This window comes from Ambystoma mexicanum, chromosome 7q (genome assembly GCF_040938575.1).
Source record: "Ambystoma mexicanum isolate Mex_15411 chromosome 7q, UKY_AmexF1_1, whole genome shotgun sequence".
NCBI classification, from domain to species: Eukaryota; Metazoa; Chordata; class Amphibia; order Caudata; family Ambystomatidae; genus Ambystoma; species Ambystoma mexicanum.
The window spans coordinates 647,245,929-647,273,179 of NC_090941.1; the positions used below are offsets into that span (position 1 = coordinate 647,245,929).

The 27,251-nt window shown below is 50.1% G+C and overlaps 1 protein-coding gene across 4 annotated transcripts in view; it reads right to left on the minus strand.

Moving 5' to 3' along the window:
- USPL1 (ubiquitin specific peptidase like 1) overlaps positions 1-27,251 on the minus strand; it is a 462,937-nt gene that overhangs the window by 231,455 nt on the left and 204,231 nt on the right. For all 4 annotated transcript variants that reach the window (XM_069639225.1, XM_069639224.1, XM_069639223.1 and 1 more), the window contains one exon: positions 18,448-18,573. In XM_069639225.1, coding sequence (XP_069495326.1) covers positions 18,448-18,573 — 126 coding nt within the window. The remainder of the gene's footprint in view (positions 1-18,447; positions 18,574-27,251) is intronic.

Consider the following 27,251-nt stretch of genomic DNA (forward strand, 5'->3'; position numbering starts at 1 on the left):
GAGAGAACTGAATAAAAGGCGAGTCTCTAGGCTTGGAAGGCAGAGTCGACCACTGGACGAAGGAACCTAAGCGCTTGAAGAGGACGACTGCTGCAACTCCTGGATCGTTGGTTTGCCCAGTGAAGCCCTGCTGCAGGTCTGAATCGCCAAGTACATCTCGACAGAGAAGCCCCTAAAAGGACCACTTGTCCCTTTGAGTTGGTGGGACCAATCAACTCCAAAAGTAAGCCACCTGGACACCCATCTCGGAGCTGGTTGAATTTCCTCAGTGTTGCTGCAGGAAACTGTAGGACCAGGGAGAGGGACACCAGTTTGTGTTCATTGTTTACAGCCACCGGAATTGAAGTTTGCCAGTTGCGAGCTTTTGACAGTCCAAGTGCAGTGCAGGAGTCCCCCGACGTCCTCCCCTTGTCCACACAACTGAGGCCCAGGAACAGCGAGATCTGCAGGAACTGCCAGGAACTGCCTCTTTTTCTTCATTGTAAGGTACTGTGAAATAAGATTGAGAACTTAGCTCTCGCAGTGAAAGTGCTTGAAACTTTTGCAACTTGCAGGCCTAATCAGCTTGTGACCCAACATATGGATGATCTTTTTACAAACTACTTCTGAGAACTTTTGCAGAGACTTTACAGTTTACTTACCAGAACCGCTTTATCCTATCCAAGCAGATTGACTTTGGCCTAGCCTATTGAATTGAATCTTCTGGTGAACTCAAAGTATTTGCGCAGTCTAAGAATAATTGTAGTCTTTTATGTTCTGCTAACGTTTACCTACTTTTAAGAGTGCACAGTACTGTAGTATATTTGTGTGTGATATAGTATTGCCTCCTTCTAATGAATGCTTTATAACTGACTGTTAAATAAGTATTTAACCAAGAAACCTTGAGTGTAAGAGTTTATTTGAACATCTGTGGTTGTAGACCTCTGTGTAACATTATTACTGCTCACATTCCCCTCTTGAGATAAGCCTGGCTGCTCAGCCCGCTACCAAAACCGTGTAGTACAGACTTATAACGAAGGTTGGTTTGCTTAGACCTGTAGTCATAGTTGTGTGTAGTGTTCCCAAAGGGTACTGCATACAAACTTTGCCTAACAACTTCCACTCAAGGTTTCTTGATTAAACAATTATTTAAGTCAGTTTGAATAAGCCTTCTTTAGAAGTGGAGCAAATGTATGTAACGCAAATATACTTCAAAATACAGTTTTCTGTAAATCAGTAGATGCCCATTTGGGATGGACCACACACTTCCTACACCCTGAGGGGACTTAAGCAACTAGGACACTGGACATTGATATCACTGTTACATTTGAACAAAGTTACTCACCGTAGTGACTACCTTACTCCTAGTCCATAGTCCCCTTTCCTCCATACTTTTGGGAGATTACCAAGCACTCCTTACAGGATAACGGTGGATGGAACTCCTTTACTGAAAAGTTTTTGAAAACAGCTTGCCCAAACTGAGCATCAGCCCTGGAGCTCAGGTCTAAGCAGTAATGCTTCACAAGGGCTAATGGCGAAGCCCACCTAGCTGCTTTGGCAATGGTTTTCCCAGGGAACATTTTTTAAGGCAATGGCAGCTGCTTTGCCCCACACAAGATGGACATGAATTCCCTTCGGAGGCTGAAGGCCCTGAATGGTATATGCCTCAGATACAGGAAGCAATCCATCAGGAGATGGTTGCTTTCGAGGCCGGCTTTCCTTTCGGGTCACCGAAGGCCACCAAGAGCTGGGAAGAGCACCGAAGATTAGATGTTCTGTCCAAATAAAACACCAAATTATGCAGAACCGTCGTGGCATCTGAAGCCAGTTCCAGGAAGAAAACTGGTAAGGCAATAGACTGGTTCAGATGAAAATCAGAAACTACCTTTGGAAGGAAAGGAGGATTGGTCTGAAGGACAACCTTATCCTTGTGAAAGGTGAGGAATGGATGTTCTACCGACAAGGCTTGAAGCTCGCTTACACGTCTTGCCGAAGTCACCGCAATGAGAAAAGCCATTTTCCATGAAAGGAATTTCAAATCCACCGTAGCCATGGGCTCAAAGGGTTTATGGCATAAAGCAGTAAGGAACAAGTTACTTACCTGTAAGTGTTCTCCAGCATGGGTCTGGCATGGATTCACATGCTCATGAATATTCCCCGTCGTCAGGCTGGGAATCCTCGGTAAAGAAAAAATCAGTATCAGTTTCGTTTCTGATCTGTCTTTCGTAGTAGTAACCAATCACTGATCTCTGCGTCATACTGGCCACAGCCAATGACTGCCCTCTACCTAAGCCCCGCCTCTGGCAGCCATCTTCAGATTTGGTAGCACGTAAAGTGGCAGTATGACCAAGTGAAGAGCCGCAGAGGGATAGGCGGGAGGGTTCGCATGTGAATCCATGCCAGACCCATGCTGGAGAACAACAGTTACAGGTAAGTAACTTGTTCCTTCTCCAGCATGGGGTCTGGCATGGATTCACATGCTCATGAATATAAGAATAAATAGCAGTACACACATGCACAACCACGGGGGGTGGCAAAAGGCTCAACATTAAGCAATACAAAGAACTCAACATTAAGCATCTCTTAACCTCACCAGGCTCACCTTAAGCGAACAGGTTGCGCAGCACTGCTTGGCCGACCCTGGACTCCTCCCTGGAATCCCGATCGACGCAGTAGAATCTCGTGAAGGTGTGCGTCGACCTCCACGTAGCAGCCCTGCAGATGTCCAGCAGGGGCACACCAGATAAGAACGCCGTAGTAGCAGCGATCGCTCTGGTCGAATGGGCTCTCGGACGGCCTGGCAGCGGTCAGTTAGCCAACCGGTGACAGTGCATGATGCAGCCGGAGAGCCATCTGGAAATAGAAGACTTCGAGAGAGCCTTCCCTTGATTCACAGGTCCAAAGTTCACAAACAGCTGTGATGTCCTCCGGAAACTCTTTGTGCGGTCCACGTAGAAATTCAGCGCTCTAGCCACATCCAGCGAGTGCAAAGTCCTCTCGGCCGGCGACGAAGGAGACGGGAAGAAAACAGGTAACACCAAGGGCTCGTTAAGATGGAAGTCCGACGGCACCTTGGGCATAAAGGAGGGGGGCGTCCTAAGCACCACCCTCAAGGCATGGAAAGTCAAGTACGGTGCTTTGCAGGATAGGGCCTGGATCTCTCCCACTCATCGTGCGGAGGTAATGGCCACCAGGAACGCAGACTTCCACGACACAAACTTCATCGGTGTGGAGTGCATCGGCTCGAATGGGGGCCCCATGAGCCTGGTCAGCACCACGTTAAGTTCCCACGCCGGGGCCGGGGCCTTCACCGGCGGGAACGACCGGAACGGTCCTTTCATAAACACTTTTACCAGTCGATGGGACCACAGGGACGTCCGTCCTGTGGTTCTGGTATATCTGGAGATCGCCGCCAGATGAATCTTAATGGAGGCGTGGGCTAGCCCAGCCTTTGCCAGCGATAGTAGGTACAGCAGCACTTGAGGGGCCGTAATCCGTAGGGGGTTGATCTTCTGTGCTCGGCATCAGATTGAGAACCTCTTCCACTTATGACCGTAGCATTTGAGAGTCGAGGACGCCCTGGCCTTTGCAAGAACCTCTCTGCAATCGGCTGGTATATCGTAGCCTCCAAACTCTAGCGCTGCAGGAGCCAAGCCTGCAGGTTCAGCGACGCCGGGTCGTGGTGGAAGATGGCGCCTCCCTCTCTGGAGAGAAGGTCCGCGTCCGCCGACAGCTTGATGTGAGGGGACGTTGACAAGTCCAGAAGGTCCGGGAACCAGATCTGCCTCGGCCACGCCGAGGATCATCCTGCACTGGGACCTCTTGAGCTGGCTGATGAGTCGAAACGGCAACGGAGGGAACGCATACAGGTATAGGCCGTCCCAGGGGAACGAGAACGCATCGCCCATGCTTCTCGGCTGGGGAAACCTGCTGGCGAACCTCTTGCACTTCGAGTTCGTCGCTGTTGCGAACAGGTCGATTTGGGGTTTGCCCCATCGTCGGAAGAGTTGATCCACCCGATCCTGGCGCAGTTCCCACTCGTGACACGCGCGCAGCTCCCTGCTGAGCGAGTCGGCGATGGTCTTTCTTTCTCCTGCCAGGTGGAAGGGAACCGGGAACATCCCCTGGGCGACCGCCCAGTTCCACAGATCCTGTGCCTCCTTGCATAGGGCTGGGGATCTGGTGCCTCCCTGCTTCAGTATGTAAAACATTGTCGTGGTGTTGTCCGTGAAGATCCGCACCACCTTGCCCTTGAGCGATGGGAGGAACGATTTGAGAGCCCAGAACACGGCTCTGAGTTCCAGGACATTGATGTGCAGGAGCCTCTCCTCCGGGAGCCAGAGGCCTCTTGCGTGGAGATCTCCGGTGTGGGCGCCCCAACCTTAAAGCGAGGCCTCCGTCGTCACCGTCTCCTGGTACGCCGGCCTCTGAAAGTCCTTGCCCGCCGTGAGGTGCGCTCGAACGCCCCACCACTGAATCGCCTGCCGGAACACCTCGTTGAGGGGGACCCTGTCTTCGAAGGTGCCCGTCGCCTGCCTCCAACGGGCGTCGAGAAATTCCTGAAGAGGGCGCATCCGTAGTCTGCAGAGGCACACCAGGTAGATGCAAAAGGACATCATCCCCAGGAGGGACTTGATGGACCTCACCCTGGCCACGTCCGTGGCAAGCAGGTGCTGCACTTTGCCTAGAATGGTCTTCGTCCGTACTTGCGACGGGGCCGCCAGGCGCCTCACTGTATCGAGCTTCGCTCCCAGAAACAGGGCCACCTGCGACGGCACCACGTGGGACTTTGGGTAGTTTATGGCGAATCCCAGGTCTGTGAGTAGCTGGACGGTCCTCGCAGTGTGTTCGACGGCGAGTTCCCTCGTCCTTGCGCGGATGAGCCAGTCGTCCAGGTAGGGGTAGACGTGAATCCCCTGCAGGCGCAGCCGCGCCGCCACTGATGCTAGGCACTTGGTAAAGACCCTGGGAGCCGACTTCAATCCGAACGGCAGTGCTCTGAATTGGTAGTGGCGTCCCTGGACGACGAACCTGAGGAACTTTCGGTGACTTTTGAGGATGGGAACGTGGAAGTATGCATCCTCCAGGTCCAACGACAATAGAAAGTCGCCTTCCTCCAGCTGTCCCAGTACGTGCTGGAGGGTGACCATCCTGAACTTTTGTGATCTGATGTATTTGTTCAGACGACAAAGGTCCAGGATGGGGCGCCAGCCGCCCGTCTTCTTCCTGACGAGGAAGTACCTTGAGTATACCCCAGAGCCTCTTCGGGACAAGCTCGATGGCGCCTTTCCTGAGCATCGCCCGTACTTCCAACAGCAGTTGCGGGATGTGATTTTCCTTCCTGGCCACAGGTGGAACGTGAGGGCACTTCTTCAGGATAGAGTGTCCTCTTGCCAGGGTATCCAGCAGCCAACGGTCGGTGGAGATGGACTTCCACACGCCGACGTAGTTCGTCAGCCGGCCTCCCACTGGGGTGCTTCGGTGGGGGCCCGAGACCACGGCCGGTTCAGTCCTGCTTGGAGGTGGTGGCCTTGCCGCCCTGGCCACCTTGCCGATGGCAGCGAGGCGCTCCCTGCTTACCGCGACCCCTGTAGGCCTCCTGAGACGAGGAGCGTGCCGCCTGGGGGTACGACGACGAGCCACCGCTGGCTCCCTTGGAGGCACCCTGTCTGCCGCCTGAGCTCCAAAAGGGCCGTCGTTGCTGTAGGGCGCGGGCCGTCTCCATGTCCGTTTTTATGGCTTGGAGGGATTCTTCCACCGCCTTCCCGAACAAGTTGCTGCCGTCGAACGGCATGTCCAACACCCTGGTCTGGACGTCCTGACGGAAGTCGGTCGCCCGGAGCCAACCTCGTCGTCGTAGGCAAACACCGTTACCCAGCTGGCGGAACCTGGTATCGGCAATATCGGTTGCCACCGTTATGGCGTGGTCCGACGCCACCTCGCCCTCTTGCAGTATTTCCAGAGCCTCGGACCTCTTGTCGTCCGGCAGGAAGTCCAATATGGGGGCCAGCTTAAACCAGAGCTCCCTGTCTTAACGGGCCACGATCGCCAGGGCGTTGGCCGCTTTGATCGTCGTCGCCGACGAAATGACCCGCCGCCCCATGGCGTCCAACTTCTTTCCCTCGCCGTCCGGCGGGGAATTCGACGTCGAGGCTCCTGACTCCACCGCTTTCTTCTTCGCCGCCGCCGAGACGACCGAGTCTGGCGTTGGCTGGGCCCTGAGGCACAGGGGAGTGGTTTCGGGGACCCGGTACTTCTTCTCGTACCGGTCCCGTTTGGCTGGTGCCGTGGAGGGGTATTTGAGAACCGACAGGCCCTCCTCCCAGATGTCATCGATTAGGGGCACCGCGATAACCGTCTTCCTCTTGGCCTCCCGGCGCTGATAGAGGAAACCTTCCTTTTTCTGCTCCTCCGGGCAGAGCTGGAACAATTCGGACGCCCTGGCGATCATGGCGTGGAATGAGCCAATCTCGTCGGGCGGCGAGGCCCGTGCGACGGGAGACCCGTTCTGTCGTCGTCGCCCTCAGAACCCGTCGTCGAGCCTAACGCACCGTCATCTCCCGACTCGTGGGAGGATGAGGAGGGAACTGTAGGCATTACGGGGGCGAGCGGAGGAGAGGGCTGGGTCCTCCGTCGTTTGTTCTGAGGACTTCCCGACGTGCCAGCTTGCGGGTCCTCCGGCCTGGGCCGTGGGAATCTCGTCCTTATCTCAGAGCATAAGGACTGGATGGCAGACAAAATGGCCGCCGAGCCATCCTGAGACCTAGGATCCGGCTGCGCCGGAAGGGAAGGCCGCTCTTCCTCACCATCGTCGTCTTCCTCGGTTATCTCCCGAGGATCTTCTTGACGGGATCGAACCTTCTCGAATTGGACTTCGAGGTTCCTCACGGCCTCGGTCAGTTCCTCCTCCGAGGCTGACTCCGAGCTCGAGGAGGGCACCGTGCCCCCCCTCGCTTCTTCCATCATGGCGGCCAGGACGATGGGCTGAAAAGAGGATTCCCTCCTTGGCGGCAGGGAAACTCTAGTCCCGGAGGTGGTCTCCGCTGGCGGTGTCTCTGCCGGCTTGGCCATAGTCGCCGCGATAGCCTCGATAGAGGCCTTCGCCTGCTGGGTAGGGGCCTTCACCACCTTAGGGGCGTCCGGGGCCCTCTCCTTCAGGGGAGGGTCGACGCCTCGCTCCCCCTCTTCCGAGATCGGACGGGGCTTCTCCCGAAGCTTACCCGGGGTCTCGGACTTTCTCTTCCCCGAACCGGAGCGTTGGCTCGTGGTTGACGGTGCCGGGGAAGGTGCGCCCTGCCTGGCGACCGAAGAGCCCGACCTTTCGGCGCTCCCGGAGCCAGCGGACTCGCGGCGCTTGGCCTGGTGTTGGGCCCCTGTCGCCGGGGCGCACGCACAGGACTTAGAAGCCCGCTCGGACCCTTTCTTCTTCTTCTCACCCGTCGAGCCCTTCTCCAACCAACTTGCGAGACGGGATCGACGGTCCCTCATGGTCCGCTCCGACAAGTTCTTGCAGAACTGGCAGTCCTTCTCTACATGAGTCTTGTCCCCATAAAGACCGTAGAGGCATCGCGAATGTTCGTCTTCCTTAAACACATTCTGCAGCCCACATCCAGGGCAGCTGCGAAACAGCTTGGGTCTGGGCGACGAACTTGCATCCTGGGCCATCTCGAAGTAGGCCGCGAATCTTCTGGAATCCTCAAGAAGTTTCTTCACCCTTGAGGGGCGTAGGAAAAATCCCGCAACGGGTAGCCGTTAACGGGAGTAGAAACGGTGGAGCTTGAGGCTCGATTAACCGAAAAAATGTGAAAATTCACCTGAAAAAGCGCAAAACACGCAGTAAAAGCTCGAGAGCTAAGCACGAGGACTCCCAACACTTGAACGTGCGGTAAAAATCTGAAGATGGCTGCCAGAGTCGGGGCTTAGGTAGAGGGCAGTCATTGGCTGTGGTCAGTATGACGCAGAGATCAGTGATTGGTTACTACTACGAAAGACAGATCAGAAACGAAACTGATACTGATTTTTTCTTTACCGACTATTCCCCAGCCTGACGACAGGGAATATTCATGAGCATGTGAATCCATGCCAGACCCCATGCTGGAGAACAACCACATTCAGATCCCACTTGGTATGCGCGTTATGCACAGGTGGATACAGATCCACTAGACCTGCAAAGTACCTTTTAATGACAGGGTTTGTCAAAGAAAGAGCAAGAGGCCGAAGATAGATAAGCGGCAATAGCCGACAAATAAGTCCTGCAAGACATGCATGCCTGAAGCTGCCAGATGAGAAATGAAGGACAACACTGTGTCGATGGCACTTCTCTGGGGTCTAGCTTTTTTGCTCAACACCAGTGACAGAAACTGAGCCATTTGCTCCTATACTGAGACCTGGTCGAAGGTTTTCTACCCGCCTGGATGATACACATTTTATCCGCAGACAAATTGAATCTTTCTAAAGATTTGAACTCCGGCACCAGGCCGCCAAGCTGAATGATTGTGGGGAAGGTGCCACATCTGCTGATCACTCTGGTGAAGCAGGTTGGGAATCAGCGGAAGCCTGATCGGCGAGCAGACCGACAGATGCTGAAGCTCCGAAAACAAGAATATGGCTGGCCACCACGGGGCTATGAACAGGAGAGTGCAATTCGACTTGTTCCTGAGCTTGCATAGCGCCCGGTAAATCAGCGGGAAGGCGTAGGCCCTCATTATGCCACGGAATCTCGAGAGCATACACCAGGGAAGAGGCTCTGAGCCCGTTCCTGGAAGCATAAAGACGTTTCCTGTTCGACGAGCTCGCAAAGAGGTCCACTACTGAAGCGCCCAAATGGTGAAAAAGGGCGGGGAGGATCTCTGTGTTCGGCTCCGACTCGTAGCCGACCACCGATCCCCGACTGAGAGAACCTGCTGTTACATGCAGCTGGCTCAAAATGTGTACCGCCAAACACTGCTGAATCCATTCCCAAATCTGAATGGCTAGATCTACAAGGGGAGGTGACCTTGTACCCCCCTGCTTGTTGACGTAAAACATTGATACCGCATTGTCCGTGTGGATGTTGATCACTTTGTTCACAATCCCTGGCTTGAAAGCTTTGAGCGCCAGGAAAATCACCAGAAGCTCGAGATAATCCATCGTCGTACCCCACTCAATAAGGGAGGGGTCCGTCATAATGGTCACCTGAGGTGAGGGCTCCTGAAAAGGCGCACCCACCGACATATTGCTGGAAGAAGACCACCATAGGAGATCTGTCATCATGCTGGGTGGAACCGGAACCATTTTGGTGTCCGGGTCCACTGCCTGAAGCCAGTTGCTTCGAAGAGCCAACTGCATAAGTCGCATCTTGAGATGCGCAAGGGGAAGAGCAAGAACGCACAAGGCCATGAGACCCAGAAGCCTCTGGAACCACCAGGCGGTCAGGCTTTCCGACTGAATTAAGACTCGACACGTGGTCAACAGATCCACCATCCTGTCCACCGTCAAGTACACTCTGCAGTCGATCGTGTTCCAACGAAAACCCAGGATTATCAGTTCCTGAGAGATCGTCATGGAGGATTTCCGCTAGTTCACCGACAGCCCAAGACTGAAAAGGAGCTGAAGGGGAGACTGAAGATTGCTCGAGACTTCACTGGTCAAGGCACTGCGCAGAAACCAGGTGTCCAGATACACATGAATAACATGTAGCCTTAAAAAGGCCACGATGACTGACATCTTCGTGAAGACACGCAGCGCTGAGCTGAGACCAAAAGGGAGCACTCCAAACTGGATGTGCTTCTCTCCCAAGAACCGCAGATAATTCTGATGCGGGCTCCAAATCAGGATTTGCATATAACCATCCTGAAGGTCCACAACACTGAGCCAGTCGCTCTTCTGAAGAGGACTATTTGGCAGGGGATAAGCCAATTCCTCTTGGGAAAGAGAAAGGTTGACTGGGAAAGGTCTAGAATGGTGCACAGGCCAGCCTGGTTGGGTTTTGGCACCGTAAACCGACTAGAGCAGAAGCCCTCCCATCGTTCCACTAGGGGGAACAGGTTCCACTGCTTGAGATCCAGAAGCTTCTGGACCTCAGCTCCAAGGGAGGGCGTCCCCAACTGCTGAAAGGAAGGATTTTAGGGTGGGGGGGTCAAGCGGAAGCCCACCGAGCGATGGACAAAACCCACCGGTCGTCAGTGATGGTTTGCCACGCCTCCAGATGAGGCGAGATTCGTCCTCCCACCGGAGTCTCGTGCGAGCGCCAAAAAATATCATTTTGCAGACTTTTCAGCAGTCCCTGAAAAGGAGGCCGACGACCAAGAGAAAAAACGGCCACATTGCTGAATCCGGCAGAAGTTACCCGGCGGAGCATCAGTCCTGCGCAACCTGCGGTCTTGGAACCCTCTGAAGCATGAAGAGGATCGAGATAGGGACCCGATCTCTGACTGGGGCCTACATGAGCAGCGACAGAGACTTGGCAGTTTGCGTGCTCGCCTTAGTCTTGGTGAGCTCGTCATCCGTTGAAGAGTGAAACTCTTTGCCCTCAAAAGGCAGGTCCAGAACTTTATCTTGGACTTCCTTCGAAAACTTTGCTGCATGAAGCCAAGCCTGACGAGAGGTGTCCACCCCCAGCATGAGGCCACGAGCTGAGGTGTCAACATGGTGCACAGCATATCCTGCGCCAACACCCTGGCGTCTGACAAGCCGCCTAATCTGTCAACAGGAATTAACTCCTGGAAGTCAGCTAAATCTCTCCAGTTTCATACTCACCGCCGCCAGGATGAGCTCTGCGTGCGCCTGACGCAATTGCAGCGCCGAATTGGCAAAAATCTTCTTGCCCAAGGAATCGAGCAATATGTCCTCCTGGGACAGAATTTGAGCTGCAGCTGTGGAAGACGCAGAGGCCGGCTTGGATTGTAGAGTAGCAGCTGCTACCAACGTCGAGGATGGGAGTGGGCATGACGCCAAGTCTACTTCCTCAGAGGTGTGAAGACTAACGGGCGTCAATCCTTTTATTACGTGCAGCCCGGTGTGGTGTTTATCCCAGACCTTGCGGGCCTCGGCCAGTATATCCCTCTGAAGAACCAGGCCTGTGCGCTCCTCTGGAGACAAGGTTAACGCCACAAAAGCACCCGTTCTTGCGGAGTGGGTGCCTCAGGCACTTGTATGTCAAGGAGTGACTGTCCAGTACCTGGTCGTGAAATGCTCGGACAGAGCGCGGCTGGTCCTCACGGTCCTGATCTGCCAACGGGTCGTCTAGAGCATCCGGATCCCCCAACTGCAATGGCATCATATTGACATCACACTCTGCTGGAGTCTTGTCCACCGGTGACAACGGAGGCAGAGGCTGAAGAACCAGAGGGGGCCGGGAGGCAGAGGAGGTGCTGCTGCCAGGGCGACAGGCGCTGTGACAGGAACTGTCGGGGCAGGCAACGTAGTCTGAGGGCAGATTTCCCTAAAGAGGCCCTTAAAGTACTCCTTCATTGGATCAGAGTTCATTAGAATATGACATTTCCCAAAAAAGGCATCCTCCACTGAGACCTTAGGCGCTGGAGTGGGCAGAGGCCTCTCATGAGGAGCATAACCCCACAAATGCAGTGAGGAGGGCTGCCAAGAGGGCCTGCCACCAACCGGGTCTCCATAGACCAATGGGGCAGATGTACGAGGAAGCGAGACCGAATGTGGTAGTGGCATCTGAGCACGCCAGTCATAGGAAGGGCGGAACAGATTCACACTGTTGTGTGGAAAAGGTTGTCCACCGAAAAAAACGTTCCCAGCACCGCCAACTGTAGCGTCGGTTTGAGGGAAGTATCCAAAATGGCCACCGTAAACCATGGGGGAAGGCCTGCCATTTTGTGAACATCTGAGGAGAACTGCGTCACATGTGTAGATGAGGCAGTTGACTCCACATATTGGTCTAGGGACTTGACAGCAGTTTTATCCTTCACACAAGGATCCTCGGCAGAGCCGGTACTATGGGGCATCGGATGTTTACTAGACATCCAGTCCCTTGAATAGCCTCCAAAGGAGGAACCTCGGCAATGCCGGTAACAGAGGAGTTACGGTCGACGACCTCTCCCTGTGCCCCCTCAACAGAACCGGTGACTCCACGAGGGCGGGAAAGTTTAGGAATCCACCACAGACAAGACCTTCACAGGCCTCTCAGTTCTGTTGGTACACACCTTAGCCTCGTTAAGAGGAAACTCGGAACAGAGTCCGGTCTTAATAGCTCCCCCGAGAGGGGCCTCGAACCGTGGTTCGGTACATAAAAACTCAAGAGGCCTCAGGGCGCACTCCTGTATCTGTGTGGGAAGCTCCTGACAAGGCGACCTCGGAGCGAACTCCGGTACCCAACACCCCAGCGCCACTATACTGGCTGTTAGCACCTGATCGGTGAACCGTGGATCATGATCCAGTAAAGGCAGGCCCCTCACGGAAATACTCGGAGAAAACCCTAGTATGCCTATTAGGCCCGAGATGCACCTCAGGGAGAACCCTGGTAGCAGAGCTTTTGGAGCCCCTCCCAGACCTGGAGGACCCCGGAAAGGAGTCCCCCGGCCGGGGTGTCCTGAAAAGTAATGAACTTACTGGGCGTCCTTTTCCTTCTATGAAGAGCAGGAAATGCGATGGAGGAACCTTCTGGAAGATCTCCTCCCACTGACGAAAACACTGAAGTGCCTGGACCGAAAGGGAGTCACAGAAGAACACAAGTCCCAAAGGTGATCAGGTCCCAGACACTCCGAGCAGAGAGAATGGGGATCCGCCATAGCGAAGAGACGCTCGCAAGAGGAACAAGTGGCAAATCCCAGCCTCTCCGGCATAGACTGAGGATTACGCGACCGCAGAACCAGAGCAGGCAAGGACAACAGGAAGAAAAAAGGTCTTCCCAGTGATGCTAGTGCGTCCAGCCCCGACCGCGCAGAGAAAAGACTGAAGGGTGATGCGTGGGGCGGAGCTAAGGACGACGGGGTTACAGCTGAATCCGGTACCCCCATGTAAAGAGAGGATGACACATTTTTCAATTTGATGCTTTTTTACATAAGTGCTCCGGTCCCGTCCCACAGGACGGAATGTCCCAAAAGTTTGGAGGAAAGGTGACGGGACATAGGAGTAAGAGCAATACTGAGTTTGGTGTCAAAGAAAAGGTTTTGGGAATAAAACAATTGTTAACTAATATTATGAAGCAAGCAAATACTTTTTGAAACCCCCCCAATGCAAAGTAAATTAACCCTTTCTCAGCTACACAAGTTATAGAATGTGCGACTTTTGTTGAAGGATAGTTAAAGCACAAAGTCAGAGTACAGAAGTCTCTTTCAGGGAGCCAAAGTCTAGGTGAGCTTAAACACGTCTTGCAGGGAAGTGAAAAGTCTTGCACAATGTTTTATAAAAGTCTTTGTAGAAAATGAAATCACTGTAGGGCCACAAGCTGGGAGGCTATTGAGGGGCAAAGCTGCAAGCAACTCTGCAAAAGCAACCAAGACAAGTCTCAACTGAGAACTACGAAGGCTATACAACAAGAGGTAAATTCCCTTAGTTTTACAGTACCTTTGGTTTTTACAAAACAGTACAGAAATTGGTTCCAGCTGGCTTCTGTTCCTGTGTAGGCCTGCAGATCCTGCTCATGGGCCTCAATCGTGGGGACAAGAACGCCTGCACTATGAATTGAAGGTCGGCGGCAGCAATGGGCAAATTTCAGATCAGCGGCACTTCATGGTTTCAACTTCTCACGGCTCTCGCAAATAGCACCGTTAGGTACAATTTTCACATAACTGGTAAATCATCCTGACCTGTGTCAACCCCAGAACCTTTTACTTTGCTAATGGGATAATTTTCCTTAATACCTCAGTGAGTGGGAACCTTTTCCACCTCACAGAATCTTTAACTCTTTTTATGGGTGTCATTTTTAAGACTCTGCATAGTGTTTTCTGAAGTTATCCTCTTCAACAACTTATTGGCAATAAGTGCCTGTTGCTGGGTTGCCCTAGGGGCTCCCCTTTTAACTTTAATTTGGCAACCTTGGGTGAATTACAGTTCCCAAGGGTAGCAAGGATCATTGAATCCCTTTTACATTTTATTCTGTGAAGCCAGCACACCCCACCTTATGTGGAGAGCTGCAGAGATGCAATGTATCCCCTTTCACACTATAACAATTCTGTTACAGGGACAAGCTTACCTTCAATGGCTGGTGGCAGCGATACCTTTTATTAATTTGGTGCACCTTTACCGTGGACTATGTTCACAGCTGCAGTACAGGCACCCAAGGGTGCTCATTTGGCCCATCTTTTTTTGTTACATTTTAGGGTTTGTGGTTTGTCGTTTCTTGTTCCTTCCCCCGACATCCAGCGCAGAAAATTCCTTTGTGTGATTTTTATCTTCAGCGGGAGTCTCCTGGACTCCCCACCCAGGCTCCAGTCAGTCTGAGGGCAGGAAGCGAGGGACTAGTCCAAAACTCCCCAGCCCTTTGTCCTACGCCTTGCCTGAATGGGGACAAATCCCAGTGGGGGGCTGGCTGTCCTTATTGGACAACCAGATCGCCCCTTGTAAAATAAGAGGAGAGAATGCAGAGGTTGCGCTGTAGTTACTGATAAATACTGCGAACCTGGAAGCTGAAGAAAAGTCGACCACTAAACCGAAACCGAAGAGGATAAAGGAAAAGTGCCTGAAACGATTTCCAGCGACCGGAGAGCCTGCTGTCTAACCAGAGCCTGCTGTAGCCCTTCCTTCCAATCGACCTGGGGACTCCAACCATGAGCATGGTGAGACCCACTAGACTCAAGACGACCTGCATTTTGTGCCATCCCATGCGTTGCTGTGACCTTGCATTGCTGCAATGCACCCATACCCTGGGACCCCAAGCCTTTGTGCGGTGCACAGTCTTCCGAATTCCAGATCTTGCAGAAACTTCGTGGGCATCCTGGTGGATCTCCAGAGACACGAATAGAGTCCAAAAAGTCCCCTTAACAGAGTGCTGTATCTTTGTAACAACGAGAATTCAACCGCAATTTTCTGTCTTTTGGGCTCCTTGAAAAAGGTGCCAAATCCACAGAACCGCATTCCGCCGCGAGTGAAAACCCTGCCTAGAGCCTTCTTCATCGATACCTGCTGCAAAGTTCCTTCTGACGTCTTGTTTTCAGTCAGCACGACAAGGAATACACTCACCGGGTATTTGACTGCAGACCCTGAAGTCCTCCTGCTGCAAAATAGTCTTCAATGCTGAAGTACTGTGTGGGCTTGAGTATGTACTTCCCTTAAACCTGCTAGCATTTCTGTATAGCTGTGGACTGTTTCCTGTGATGGGGAGGTCTCCCGTTCAGTGCACCCAGTCCCACTGCTAGAATCCTGCTAGGGTGTATTCTTCGAAGCCCCTGGACCCTCTTCTAACCCTAGTAGTGAAGTACTCACCTGTTTGCCCAGTTTTTCTAAGTAACTGACTTTTGCTACTGGAGAACCTACCCTGACACTGCCCGTTGGTCACTAGTCCTAGTGCCCCCCCCCCCCCTTATGCCACGGAGCACACTCATGCTCAAAGAATAAGGGAAATACTTTTAAGAGATTGGGACTTTTGCCTAGAAAAGAAAATAAGTGTTTAAAGGTAACTTACTTGTAAAGAGTTGGTTGGTAACTGTAATTCTAAGAGTGAACAGTTACAAAAGTTCTTACTCACCTTGGATCTGTGATGCACTATTCTTAAAAGTATGGTTAACATCTTGTCTTCCTTAGCAACTGTTTTGCCAGTCTAATAGAAAGTAGATGTGACAGTATATTACACTCCTACGATTAGGTTGTACCTCTTCCAAAAGTAAAGTGTTGGTTTCACCAGCTTATTCCAGCAGGGTAATTGAATGAGTGTCCTCCAGCTGTCAGTATCACCAGATTAGTCCTTTGAGGATAATTGCATGAGTGTCCCCCCCAACTGGGTCTTGCTTCCCCCGACTTGATGCTAGCCTGTCCAGAATAAGTCTGCATTAGGTTGTTGCCCATCTAGAATAACAGTCATTCAGTTAAGTGTAACATTGGGTTTTACTTTCCCTGTGCTATCGAACCTAGAGTCTGTGGTTCTAACATTCCCTGATAAGTCATACTTCAGTTATCCTTATAGCTGGGAAAGATCTAACCTGGACTGCTTGTGATATAAGAAGTATATGGGTTTTACTTACCTTGGATTAGCTGTGTTTCATCCGAAAATAAGTTACAAGAGTTACTGCTTATATCTGTGTGTCACTGATCTCAAAATCATCTGTAATTGAGTATAACTTATCACAAACGTAGTTATAGGTTTTTACTGAACCTAGAATAAGTGTTCCACTATTCAAAAAAAGTATATTGTCCAGTTGACTGATTTGAACGGAGAATCATTATACAACTGGAAGGGTCTACTGCCCTTGCATTACTGAATGTAATTGTGAAAGTAACCATTAGTTTTTACTCCCCAAGAATAGGTGTGACCTATACTGAATGTGTATGAAAAGGTTTTGACTTACCTAGAACTACTGTTAGCCATTTCCAAATAAGGTGTATACTTTGGTCCGTGTACCTTCAACTATAGTGCGTTTATATTGTGATTTCATATGTGTTCGTGCTTCCTTACCCCTAGATTTATCTGGGCCTACCTGTATTTAAATAAATCCTTTATTTTTACAATACAAAGTGTTTCAGTGTTTCTTTGGATCCTTTGTATTACAATTTCATGTGTACTTATTCCACAGCTCTCTCTCCCTCCTAAGCTAAGCCTGGCTGCTCTGTCTGCGCTACCATGTACTCAGGTGGTACAGCATTATACTATGAGTTGAGTCTTGTACTGCCTCAGATGAATGGTTTTACTAAGCACTTGGGACAGTTTTTCTGAAGTCCAAATAACAAGCACCAACGCGGTTCTCAGATACCTTCTGGACTTTACTTGCATCTGAGGTCTGGGGTCCAGCACTCTATTGAGGTGGCTCAGGCTTGGTCAGTCCTCCTTCATGGGAGTCTGGAGGATCATCCATGAGCTCTGGTCCCACTTAAAAGACAGTCACTCGATTCTGGTGTTCCTCTCCCTGGCAATCAGTTCCTGCAGTAGCAATGGAAGTACAGTCAGCCTAAGAGGATTTCCAGATGAGGTTGTCTGGGAGATAGGGAGGGGGGGGGGTTTGATTGTTCCTACCAACCCATTTTTTGCAGATCTTCTCTAGGCCAGTCGAATTTGGAGCTTCAGCACTGCAGTAGGGCTTCACCAACAAACCAGTGGTCCAGGAGTTGCAGCAGGCATCTGGTCCAAGTTCTTCTTTAGATTCCTTCGTCCAGTGGTTGACACTGCCTTCCAAGCAAAAAGCATTGCCTTTTAAGCAAGTTTCTCCCATTCATTCGCAGCCTAGCTGTCAATCACACAGCAGGGTGGCTGTGCACCTTTGGGTGCATTCCTGTAATCAAGGAGACTAAGCACAGGGAATTTCAGGCACTTCCCTCGCTTCCTGCCCTGCCACACATTCTGGAGCCAGAGGCGGGCTTCACAAGTGAATCCCGCCAACGAAGACTAAGGGACCAAACCTGGTTTGGCACACAGTAAATCAAGAAGGACCTTTCCAACAAGAAAAGGCGAAAATAGATGATGGGGCCATTTTGTCAAAATGGGCACCCATGGGTGCTTTACTGCAGCATAAACACAATGGTAGGAAAAAGTAAACCACTACCACCAGCCATTAATTGTAGAAAGGGTAACACAAATGTTACATGAGAAACTAGACAAAAGGGATATTAATTAACCCCTCCAGCACCCTATTGTAAGATAGTGTGTGCTAGGTCTTGAAAGTTTAAAAATGTAAGTAAAGGCAATTTCACTGCTCTTGGAAACAGTTTCACCAAGAGAAGTTTTAAACTTTTGGGAAATCTAAGACTTCCCTGTGCCACTGTGTGTCAATGTAAAGATGATGCCTATGGAGTTTGTCAGACTCCAAAGTCAAAAGAAACAGAGTCCAAATCACAGAAAGATACGAGAGTGTGGGGTGAAAAAGGTCTCACTCTCTCCAGGTTAGAAATCAAAAGTCCTAAAGTCCAAAAAAAAAAAAAGAGCTGGGGCTCTATAGTAGAAGGGAATTAACACATTTCTGAGAATTCTCCCCAACAGTGTTCTTGGCCAATACATGTTACAGTATTTTGTATACTTGTCTAAGTGTAATACTCAATTGCTCATTGTGGACCCCAGAACTCACTCACTTTCTCCCAAAACGCAGCCTTGACCACTCTCCATGCTACCTTGATTGGTTTGCAAACAGCTCCCAGAGATTCCCTGTTCACAACTAGGGTGGCCTTCTAAACATCTGTCCACCAGGCCATAATTTAGAAATACAGTCCAACAGAAAAAGGAGAAGATCAGAAAGTGATAAGCAATGTTTATAGAAGAAGCCATAGGAGATCAAGGACCAAGAGCAGGGGTATACATTGAAGAGAAGTGGACACAGGACTGACCCTTGGGGAACACCAACAGTAATGAAAAATGAAGGACTGTAAAACTGTCAAACTTACTTTTCCAAAACCATCTCTCTTCTTTGGGACTGATCCAGGCAGTTATTGCAGGGAGCAACATGTACAGCATGAAGTGGGTGCCATTCTGGGAATACTTTTGTAAATGTTGTCAGCGTCTTGCTACACCTGTTCAAAAGGAATACAAACATTCAACTGAAAATGTGTATACCACAAATCAAAAACTATAGAACTTTACGGTTCACACCTTGAGTTTAGTATCACATCACTCACCAAAACTTGGTCTAACATTTTAGTAAAGAATAAAAATAAAATTCAGTTAAGTCAGAAAATGTGGACTGACTTAGTAGCCCATATGTGTTTTACTGGCCTGTGTGCGCCAACCTGTTTTAAGTGAGGCTTTCTTCCAAAGTCATCCCAAACAAACTTACAAGCTCTGCTTTGGTAAGGAGAGATTTTATTTTCCTTTTTGCTGCTATTGTCCTACTGTTCAAATGGGTATCCAAAATCAACCCTAGCCACCCCAATCATGTTGGGTAGCAGTGTTAGGACAGTTTCTAAAATCCAACCAAAGGGACTTCAAAAAGCTATACCTTGGGAAATACAGAAAATCAAACCCTTAGTATAAGGCTGTACCACCTGATATTATGGTAGCCAGGCTTATCAGGGAGGGCTGTAGAGAGGTACAAAGAACTTGTAGCATATACATTGTATAAAGAAACACTTCTAAAGTGATGTAAAAAAAAATATATATATATATACACACACAGGCAAATTATTTTAGGAAGGTAATTACTATTAGAAGTCAAACATTATAAAAACCAATACAATGCTTATGGTAAAAAGGTGAATAAACCAAATCATAACCACATTTAGAATAGCAGTATGCAGTTCATGGTTTCAGTAAACCTTAGCGTTGCACATTTAGAATGGCAGTAACACCACATTAGACTTTCAGAATGACTATGTAATTCAAGGTAAGCAAACGCTATTGGTATTTAACCAGGTTACTTAAATCAGTTTCAGGAATATTATAGTTCTACCAACAATGTTACAAGTAAGTACCTGACCACTTGTGTAAGTTATTCTGTTTCAGGAATACTACAATTACACTACCATTCTAACAGGTAGGCACTGTTTGGTAGACAGTATAATTTTTATGCTTCATCCCAGTTAGGTACGATTTTCATAATGATAAACCTTCCTGACCTGTGTCAACCCCAGATGTTTTTGATTTTACTGGTTGATTGTTTTTTCCTTACATCTCTGAGCGGGAACCTTTTCCCCACACTCACAGAAGCTTTTACGGGTGTCACTTAAGACGCTCCATAGGGTCTTTTTGAGCCCTGTGTGTGGTTTGCCTTTGGCCAGCCTTCAGCACTGTAGCCCGCTCCAGGGTGTCTAGAAGGGCAGGAAGTGAGGAGTAACCAGAAACTCCCCTGTCCTTTGTCTCTAGGTGTGCCTCAACAAAACCAGTCCTGATTGGCCAAATGAATCTCCAGGAAGGACAGACACCCTGCTGTGTCTGACAACATAGGCTGTGAATGAATGGGAAAACTTGCTAAAAAGGCAAGGGCTTTGGGACTACAGGCAGAGTCGACCACTGGAAGAAACAGAAGAAGAAGAAATCTTGAAGAGAAGCTCGCTGCAACCTCCTGAACCTTGAATTGCCCGGTGAAGCCCCGCTGCTGTGCGAACCTCCATTTCCGTATCGACAAAAGCTCCGGACAATATGATTTCTTCCCTTGGGTTAGTGGGACCAACTAACCCAGAGATGAACTCCACTTTGGCGCAATCACAGACTTGCTGTGCCGCTCCACTGCTTGAGAAGCCCAATGTCAGGTGTCTAGTGTCTATAACTGAGTGCAATGTCTGCAGTGGAACAAATATGGCCAAAAGCTCCAGGAGCCGCCTCAGGACACTCCAGAAGTAGGAAATCCCGATCCAGAGTCCCCTCACCAGAGCCCTGCACCGAGGGAGCAAGGAAAGTCCAACTGGAGATCTGTTCTGCATCCATGCTGTTTGCAAGGCGTTGAAACCACAAAGTGCCGCTGAATCAAAGAGAACCCATAGCTGCAGGAGCCTTTCTCTCCTCTTCCCCCCATTCCCCCCTCACTACTTTAAATGGCTGGTGGCAGTGGTTTAATTTTCCCACCATTCTGCTTTTCTACCGCAGGCCGAATCCTCAGCTGCAGTATAGCACCCATGGGAGCCCATTTCCTCAAAATGGCTGAGGTCTTCTATTTTTCACCATTTCTTGCTTGTGAGGTCTTTCTTGGGTTTTACTCTGCGCGCCAAACCAGATTTGAGCCCTTTGTTCGTTTTGCCTTTGGCAGGATTAAGTGCTGAAACCCACCTCTGGCTCCAGTGTGTCTGGCAGGGCAAGCAGTTAGGGAGGGGGGGTAGCCAAAACTCCCTGTCATTAGCCTCCTTGGTTACATGAATGCACAGTGATCTGATTGGCTGGCTGGCTGGCTGGCTGGCTATCCTTGCAGGACAGTGAGAGTGACAGGCTGTGCATGAATGGGAGAAACATGCGTAAAAGGCTGCTGTGCTGAAACTCCTTTTCCAAATCAACAAGAGAAGCTGCAGAGAGGACAACTTCTTCCCTTGGGTTAGTGGGACCAACTAACACAGAGATGAAATTTGCTGGAAGACCGTCCAACTGGCTGTAATACTTTGCTGCTGCTGGAAGCGAGTGCCAAGGGTCGAGAAATCCGTAGTCTAGTGCAACATCTTTAAGCCGGACCAAAGGTCCAGGAAGATTCTGAGGACCCTCCCGAAGCATGACAACCCAAGCTTGCATCACCTCACCAGAGTGCTGGACTCCGGGAGCGAAGAAAGCCCATCCAGTGTCCAAGATCTGCTGTGATGCTATTTGCCGGTAACTGAAACCAAAAAGTGCAGCTGAATTGAAAAGAGCCTGTAGCTGCCGCCGACCTCGGAATTGCCAGACGTCCTCCCTCTTATCCCCCCCCAACTGAGGCCCAGGAACACAGGATCTGCAACACTTCAACCACGACAGAAGCCAGCTGGATCCTCCTCTTCTAACCTAACGTACTGTGCTGACTGAGGGGTACTTACATCTTTGTAGCTTACTTTTCTCAGTTGAGATTTGCAGTAGCTGCTTTTTCTAGAGTTGATCTCAGCTCCAACTTTCACAAGCCTAACAGCCTATAGCCCAACAGTGATTTCTACAACAAACTACTTAGCAAAATGTCTTGCGATCTAAGAAGTGACTCAGCTCCATAGACTTTGCTCCAATTACATTTGGCTGTCCTGGCTCACTGCAGACTCTTCTAGTCCTTCGACTTTGATTCCAACTGTCCCTCATAGGTGATACATTGGTTTTTAACTAATATTTGCTGGGAAAGGTTTTTATCTAGACTTCATTGGAAGATTTGAAAATACTCACATGCTCTGAGAAACTGTCGACCTTTTTCCTTCGTTAACCTTTCCATGATTACCTACCTCAGAATTTACAAGTATAAAAGTGATATCTAAATGCCATTTCTAACTAGGTGACTGAAGTCAACCCCAGGGTGTATGAAGTGTGTATGAGGCATCTCTAAAGAGCATCTACTTGCTTTACCTTGATCCTAGGAGCCTATTTTGAAGTGTATTTTGTCGTTGCACATTGCCCTTTTCAAAGATTGCTTATTTAAAACTGACCGTTTAATTATTTTACTAGAAAACCTTGAGTGCAAGTATTATTTGGATACTTGTACTGGTGGATTTCATTGCTACAGCTCACATTTACCCCACTTGAGAGAAGTCTGGCTGCTCAGTCACACTACCAACTTGTGTAGTACAGACCTATACCAATAGGTGGGTTACCAATTACCAAGAGGACAAGGGTGGTGTAGTCTCCCACGGGGTTACTCCTCCAATTCAACACTGGTCGCAGGCAATGAGGATTTGTGTAGAGTGGTTACATCGATTTGCTGTACTTGTGCCCAACTAAATCAGCCACATGGCTAAGATCCATCAAAAAAAGTGAATCAATTGTAAAACGCCAAATCTGGATAACTTCAAAGAAGAGGCCCCGATTGTTCAGATAGTTTGTGCACCTATCTTTCAGTTGCTCTATCAGGGGTCTGACTGAATGGAAACAAAAGAGAATTAGTTGCAATGTTTTTGAATCACCAAAGTATGGATAGTAGGCCCGTAACACCTACTATTTCAAGTAAGGTGGAAAATGATGAGTGTTCGACAGAGTTTGCATGCAGTCCCCTCTTGGACCACTACACACAACTATGACTACAGGTGTAAGCAAAACCAACCTTTGATACAAGTCTGTACCACACAGTTTTTGGTAGCAAGCTGAGCAGCTAGGCTCCTCAAGAGGGAATGTGAGCTTGTAAGGGTGTTACACAAAGATCTACAATGACAAGTATTCAGACAGACACTTAGACTCAAGGTTTCTTGGAAAAACACTTCTTAATTTATTACACAATCATTTATAAAGCATTCACTAAATGAGGCAACCAATATCACACAAAAGTTATACTACAATACTGAATACTAAGCAGTTGAGCTCCCCTGAAGTAGGAGCAAAATAGCATTGAAGTAGGAGCAAAAAGGCATAAGTTAATCAAACGAATATTACAGTTACTCTAAAACAGTGCAAATAGTTTGAGTTCACCAGAGGAGTTGATTCAATGCAATAGGTAGGACAAAGTCAATGGACTAATGTCTTGTATAGGTAAAAACAGTTTTGGTATTTAAAACGGAAAAGTCTTTGCCACGGTTCTCATAAGTAGTTCACGGAAGAAAGGTTTGTATGTCGGGTCACAAGCAAACAAAGTTGTACGCACTTTCACAGTGAGAGGTAAGTTCACTCGGTCGGGTTTTCACAATACCTTATTTTGAAGAAAAAGATGCAGCTGAAGACGTTGGTTCCTGGCAGTTCCTGCAGATCTTGCTGTTCATGAGCCTCAGTCGTGGGGACAAGAGGGAGGACGTCTGGGGACTCCTGCACTGCATGGGATCGTTGAAGAAAGCAAGCAAGATGGAGTCACTTCAGTAGCTGTAGATTCAAGAACACAAACTGGTGTCCCTCTGCCTGGTTAATCCTAACCAGCCTTGAGAATGGTATCCAGGCGTCTTAAGAGTTGATTGGTCCCACCAACTCAAAGGAAGAAGCCGTCTTTGAAGAATTCTCTGTCGAGATGAACTTGGCGATTCGGCAGGGCTTCACCAGGCAAACCAACGGTCCAGGAGTTGCAGCAACCGTCCTCTTCCAGCTAGTCTTAGTTTCTTTCGTTTTCGTGGTCAACTCCGCTTTCCAGTCCAAGAGACTCAGCTTTTAAACAGTTCTCTCCCATTCATTCCAGCCTAGCTGTTACTCACCCACCAGGGTGGCTGTCCTTGCCGACAGTCAGCCAGCCAATCACGCCAGAGCTTATTTGGGTCTCCAAGGAGACTAAGCACAGGGCGTTTCGGGCACCTCACTCACTTACTGCCCACCCCAGACACTCACGACGCGGGAGGCGGTCTTCACTCCTGAAGCCCGCCAAAAGCACACGAACAAAGGGACCAAACCTGGTTTGGCGTGCAGAGACAAACACTAGAAGGACCTTTCCAAAAAGAAACGGCAAAAAAAGAAGCCTGGAACCCGTTTAAACAAAGGGGCTTAAGGCGCCATCTTGAAAAATATGGTTCCCGTGATTTTTAGCTACCGGTGTTCTCCGTCGGGAAAAATCATGGTAGTTTGTTGTAAAACCACTACCACCAGCCTTTTCAATAGGAAAGGGTAGCATTTGACAGCTACATGAGTATTTACACAGGGGATACTATGTAACCCCTCCAGCACTCCATTGTAAGATGGTGTGCTGGGTCTGGGAATCTGGAAAGACTAGTAAAGTCAATTTCACTTTACATTCTCTGGGAAACAGTAGTTTATCCCAGAGAAGGGATTTAAACCTTTGGGAAGTCTAAAAGACATCCCCGTCTCACTGTACTGAAGGTGCTGTGTAACACACATGAAAAGATGATGCCTATGGAGTTATCTAAAACCCCATATTCAAAGAACACAAGTGTAAAACACATGAACGAGTGGGAAAAAAGGCTCTCTCTCTCCAGGTTAAAAAAATCAAGTCCTCAAAATCCAGTAAAGTTGCTGGAGGTCTAAGGATAAGGGAATTAGCACATTTATGAGAATTCTCCCTAACAATGAGGATGACCGTTTACCAACTCCAATCTGCAAGAGGAGTCAGAGGTAGGGGAGTCTCAGGAAGAGAGCCCCTCTTTGCCATAGCCTGCCATTATGCCAGTCTATTTCCATTGAGACCCCACAAGGTCCAGTTTTAAACCCAGAATATGTTTCTCTTGATAGAACGAGATTAGAGTTGGAGTTCAAAAAACGGAATGCTCAAGATGAAGTCAAACATCAAGTTACCAAACTCAGAGGGAGGTGCAGCATTCCAGCCCAGCTGTCAGTCACCCAGCAGGGTGGCTGTCCTTGCCGGACAGTCAGCCAGCCAATCACTACAGAGTGCATTTGGGTCTCCTAGGAGACTAAGTACAAGGAGTTTCGGGCACCTCCCTCACTTCCTGCTTACCGCAGACACCCTGGAGCCAGAGGTGGGCTTAACGCGTCAATCCCGCCAAAGGCAAAGCAAACAATGGGACCAAACCTGGTTTGGCGCGCAGAGTAAATCTCAAGAAGTACCTTTCCACAAAGAAATGACGAAAAAAAGACGACCAGGGCCATTTTGACAAAAATGGCACCCTTGGGCGCTTTACTGCAGCTGCGAACGCAGCCTGCGGTAAACGTACACCATGGTAGTTAAAACGAAACCACTGCCACCAGCCATTCAGTGAGGAAAGGGTAACAAAAAATGTTACATGAGAAGCTAGATTAAGGGGATCCTAGGTAACCCCCTCCAGCACCCTATAGTAAGATAGTGTGTGCTGGGTCTAGAAAGTTACAAATGTAAGTAAAGTCAATTTCACTTTACTGCTCTTGGAAACAGTAGTTTAACCAAGAAAAGGTATTTAAACCTTTGGGAAATCTGAAAGACTTCCCTGGGCCACTGCACGGAGGGTGCTGTGTGACAATGTAAAAGGTGCCTATGGAGTTTGTCAGACTCCACGACCAAAAGAAACAAAGCTCAGAAATCACCTTAAAATACATCAGTGGGGAAAAGGATCTCACTCTCTCCAGGTTAAAGTCAAGTCCTCAAAATCCAGCAAAGTTGCTGGGGGTCTCCAAGGTGGAGGGAATTAGCACATTTCTGAGAATTCTCACTAACATCTAGACACCCTCTGAATACCTGGAATGTAGTTGTGTGCCATTGAGCGAAAGGATTATGAATCTGTGAAGCTGGCATTAATAGCCAGATTTGGGAAAACTCCTTCCCAGTACCTTAAGAGGTTTAGGACCCTCAAAAATACTGATGGTGGAAAGGTCAACAGGGGGCGCAGGCAGGATGGTCGCCTGAGCTTCGAGCTCCGTACCCAGCCCCGGGTGAACGACGGCGCTAGCACGGAACGAGGGTCCCATGAGCCACGTGACCCCCACCATACACTGTGGGAACCTGTGGCCCCCCCCGCTACACCCAACTCCGGTGCCAATCCGACACCCCTGAGCCGAGTTCTATTGGCCTGAATGCTCCCACGGACCCTCCACGTGGCTCGGCACGGCGCACTGAGGGAGGCCGCAGCTGCTGCGCACACGCGGCCACTGTCGGAGTGAGGAAGCCGCGGGCGAGGAGGAGGCGGCGTCGCCCAGAGGAAGAACCCGAGGCCGTGCACCCGCGGTACATCAGGGCCTCCCCCCCGGCCCTCGATGCTGGGCGCGGATCTGGCGGAGCGCGACTGACGCGGCCCAACGCGGGAGAGGCCTGAATCAGAGAGGGCCACCGGCCCATGGAGCAGCAACATCGCCGGGCGGCCGACACGGGAGCGCACCCCCCGAACCTCCCCCTCCCCTGATCACAGCGGGCCGCAACCTGGAGTGATCCCAGGACCCCGGAGACAGGTGAAAAGAGACACGGGTGAGGCCTGAATCAGAGAGGGCCACCGGCCCACAGAGCAGTGACATCGCCAGGGGGCCGACGCGGGAGCGCGACCCCCGACCTCCCCTCCCCCGTTCCCACCAGGCCGCAACCGGGAGTGATCCCAGGACCCCAGAGCTGGTAAAAAGAGCAGTGACTGGGCCCTGGAAATTGGATGCCCACCCCCTCCCCACATTGAACAGACCTACAGGCCAACAGGAGGCCATCGTCGCACAGCGAGTCCCCCGCGACCCGCGGGGTCCGGGAGCTTGGGGCCGACGCGGGAGCGCACCCCTCCTCCACAATCACTAGAGGGGGGCATCCAGGGGCACTTGTGATCCAGAGCCCCCTAGTCGCAAAATCCAGAAACCACCACCACAAGGGGAACTAACAGATCCAGATAAGCCTGACACGTACTGGGTCACCGACGACCACGGAAAACGCGCTCACCCGCCACCCCGCCAATAACAGGTGGCCAAAACAAATCTCCCATGAGCTGGAAAGAAAACCTGTCGAAATACCAATGCATGGCCAGCGAGAACGTCATGGCGACCGGGGGCCCCTCCACCCCACCCACAGACCTGGGTGCCATCCAGAACAATATCCAGACGATTCTGGAAGAGATCCGCGGGATAAGAACAGACATGGGTGCCAAATTGGCGGACCTCACGACTAAAGTCACCACCTTGGAAGATCGAATGGAGGGAGTCGAAAACAATCAGCTCTCCACAACTCTCCTTGAGACCCAAATGGAAATCAGATTCCGAGACATGGAGAGACGCGAAGAACAACTCCGGCTCAAAGTGGACGATATGGAAAACAGGGAGAGAAGGAATAACCTGCATA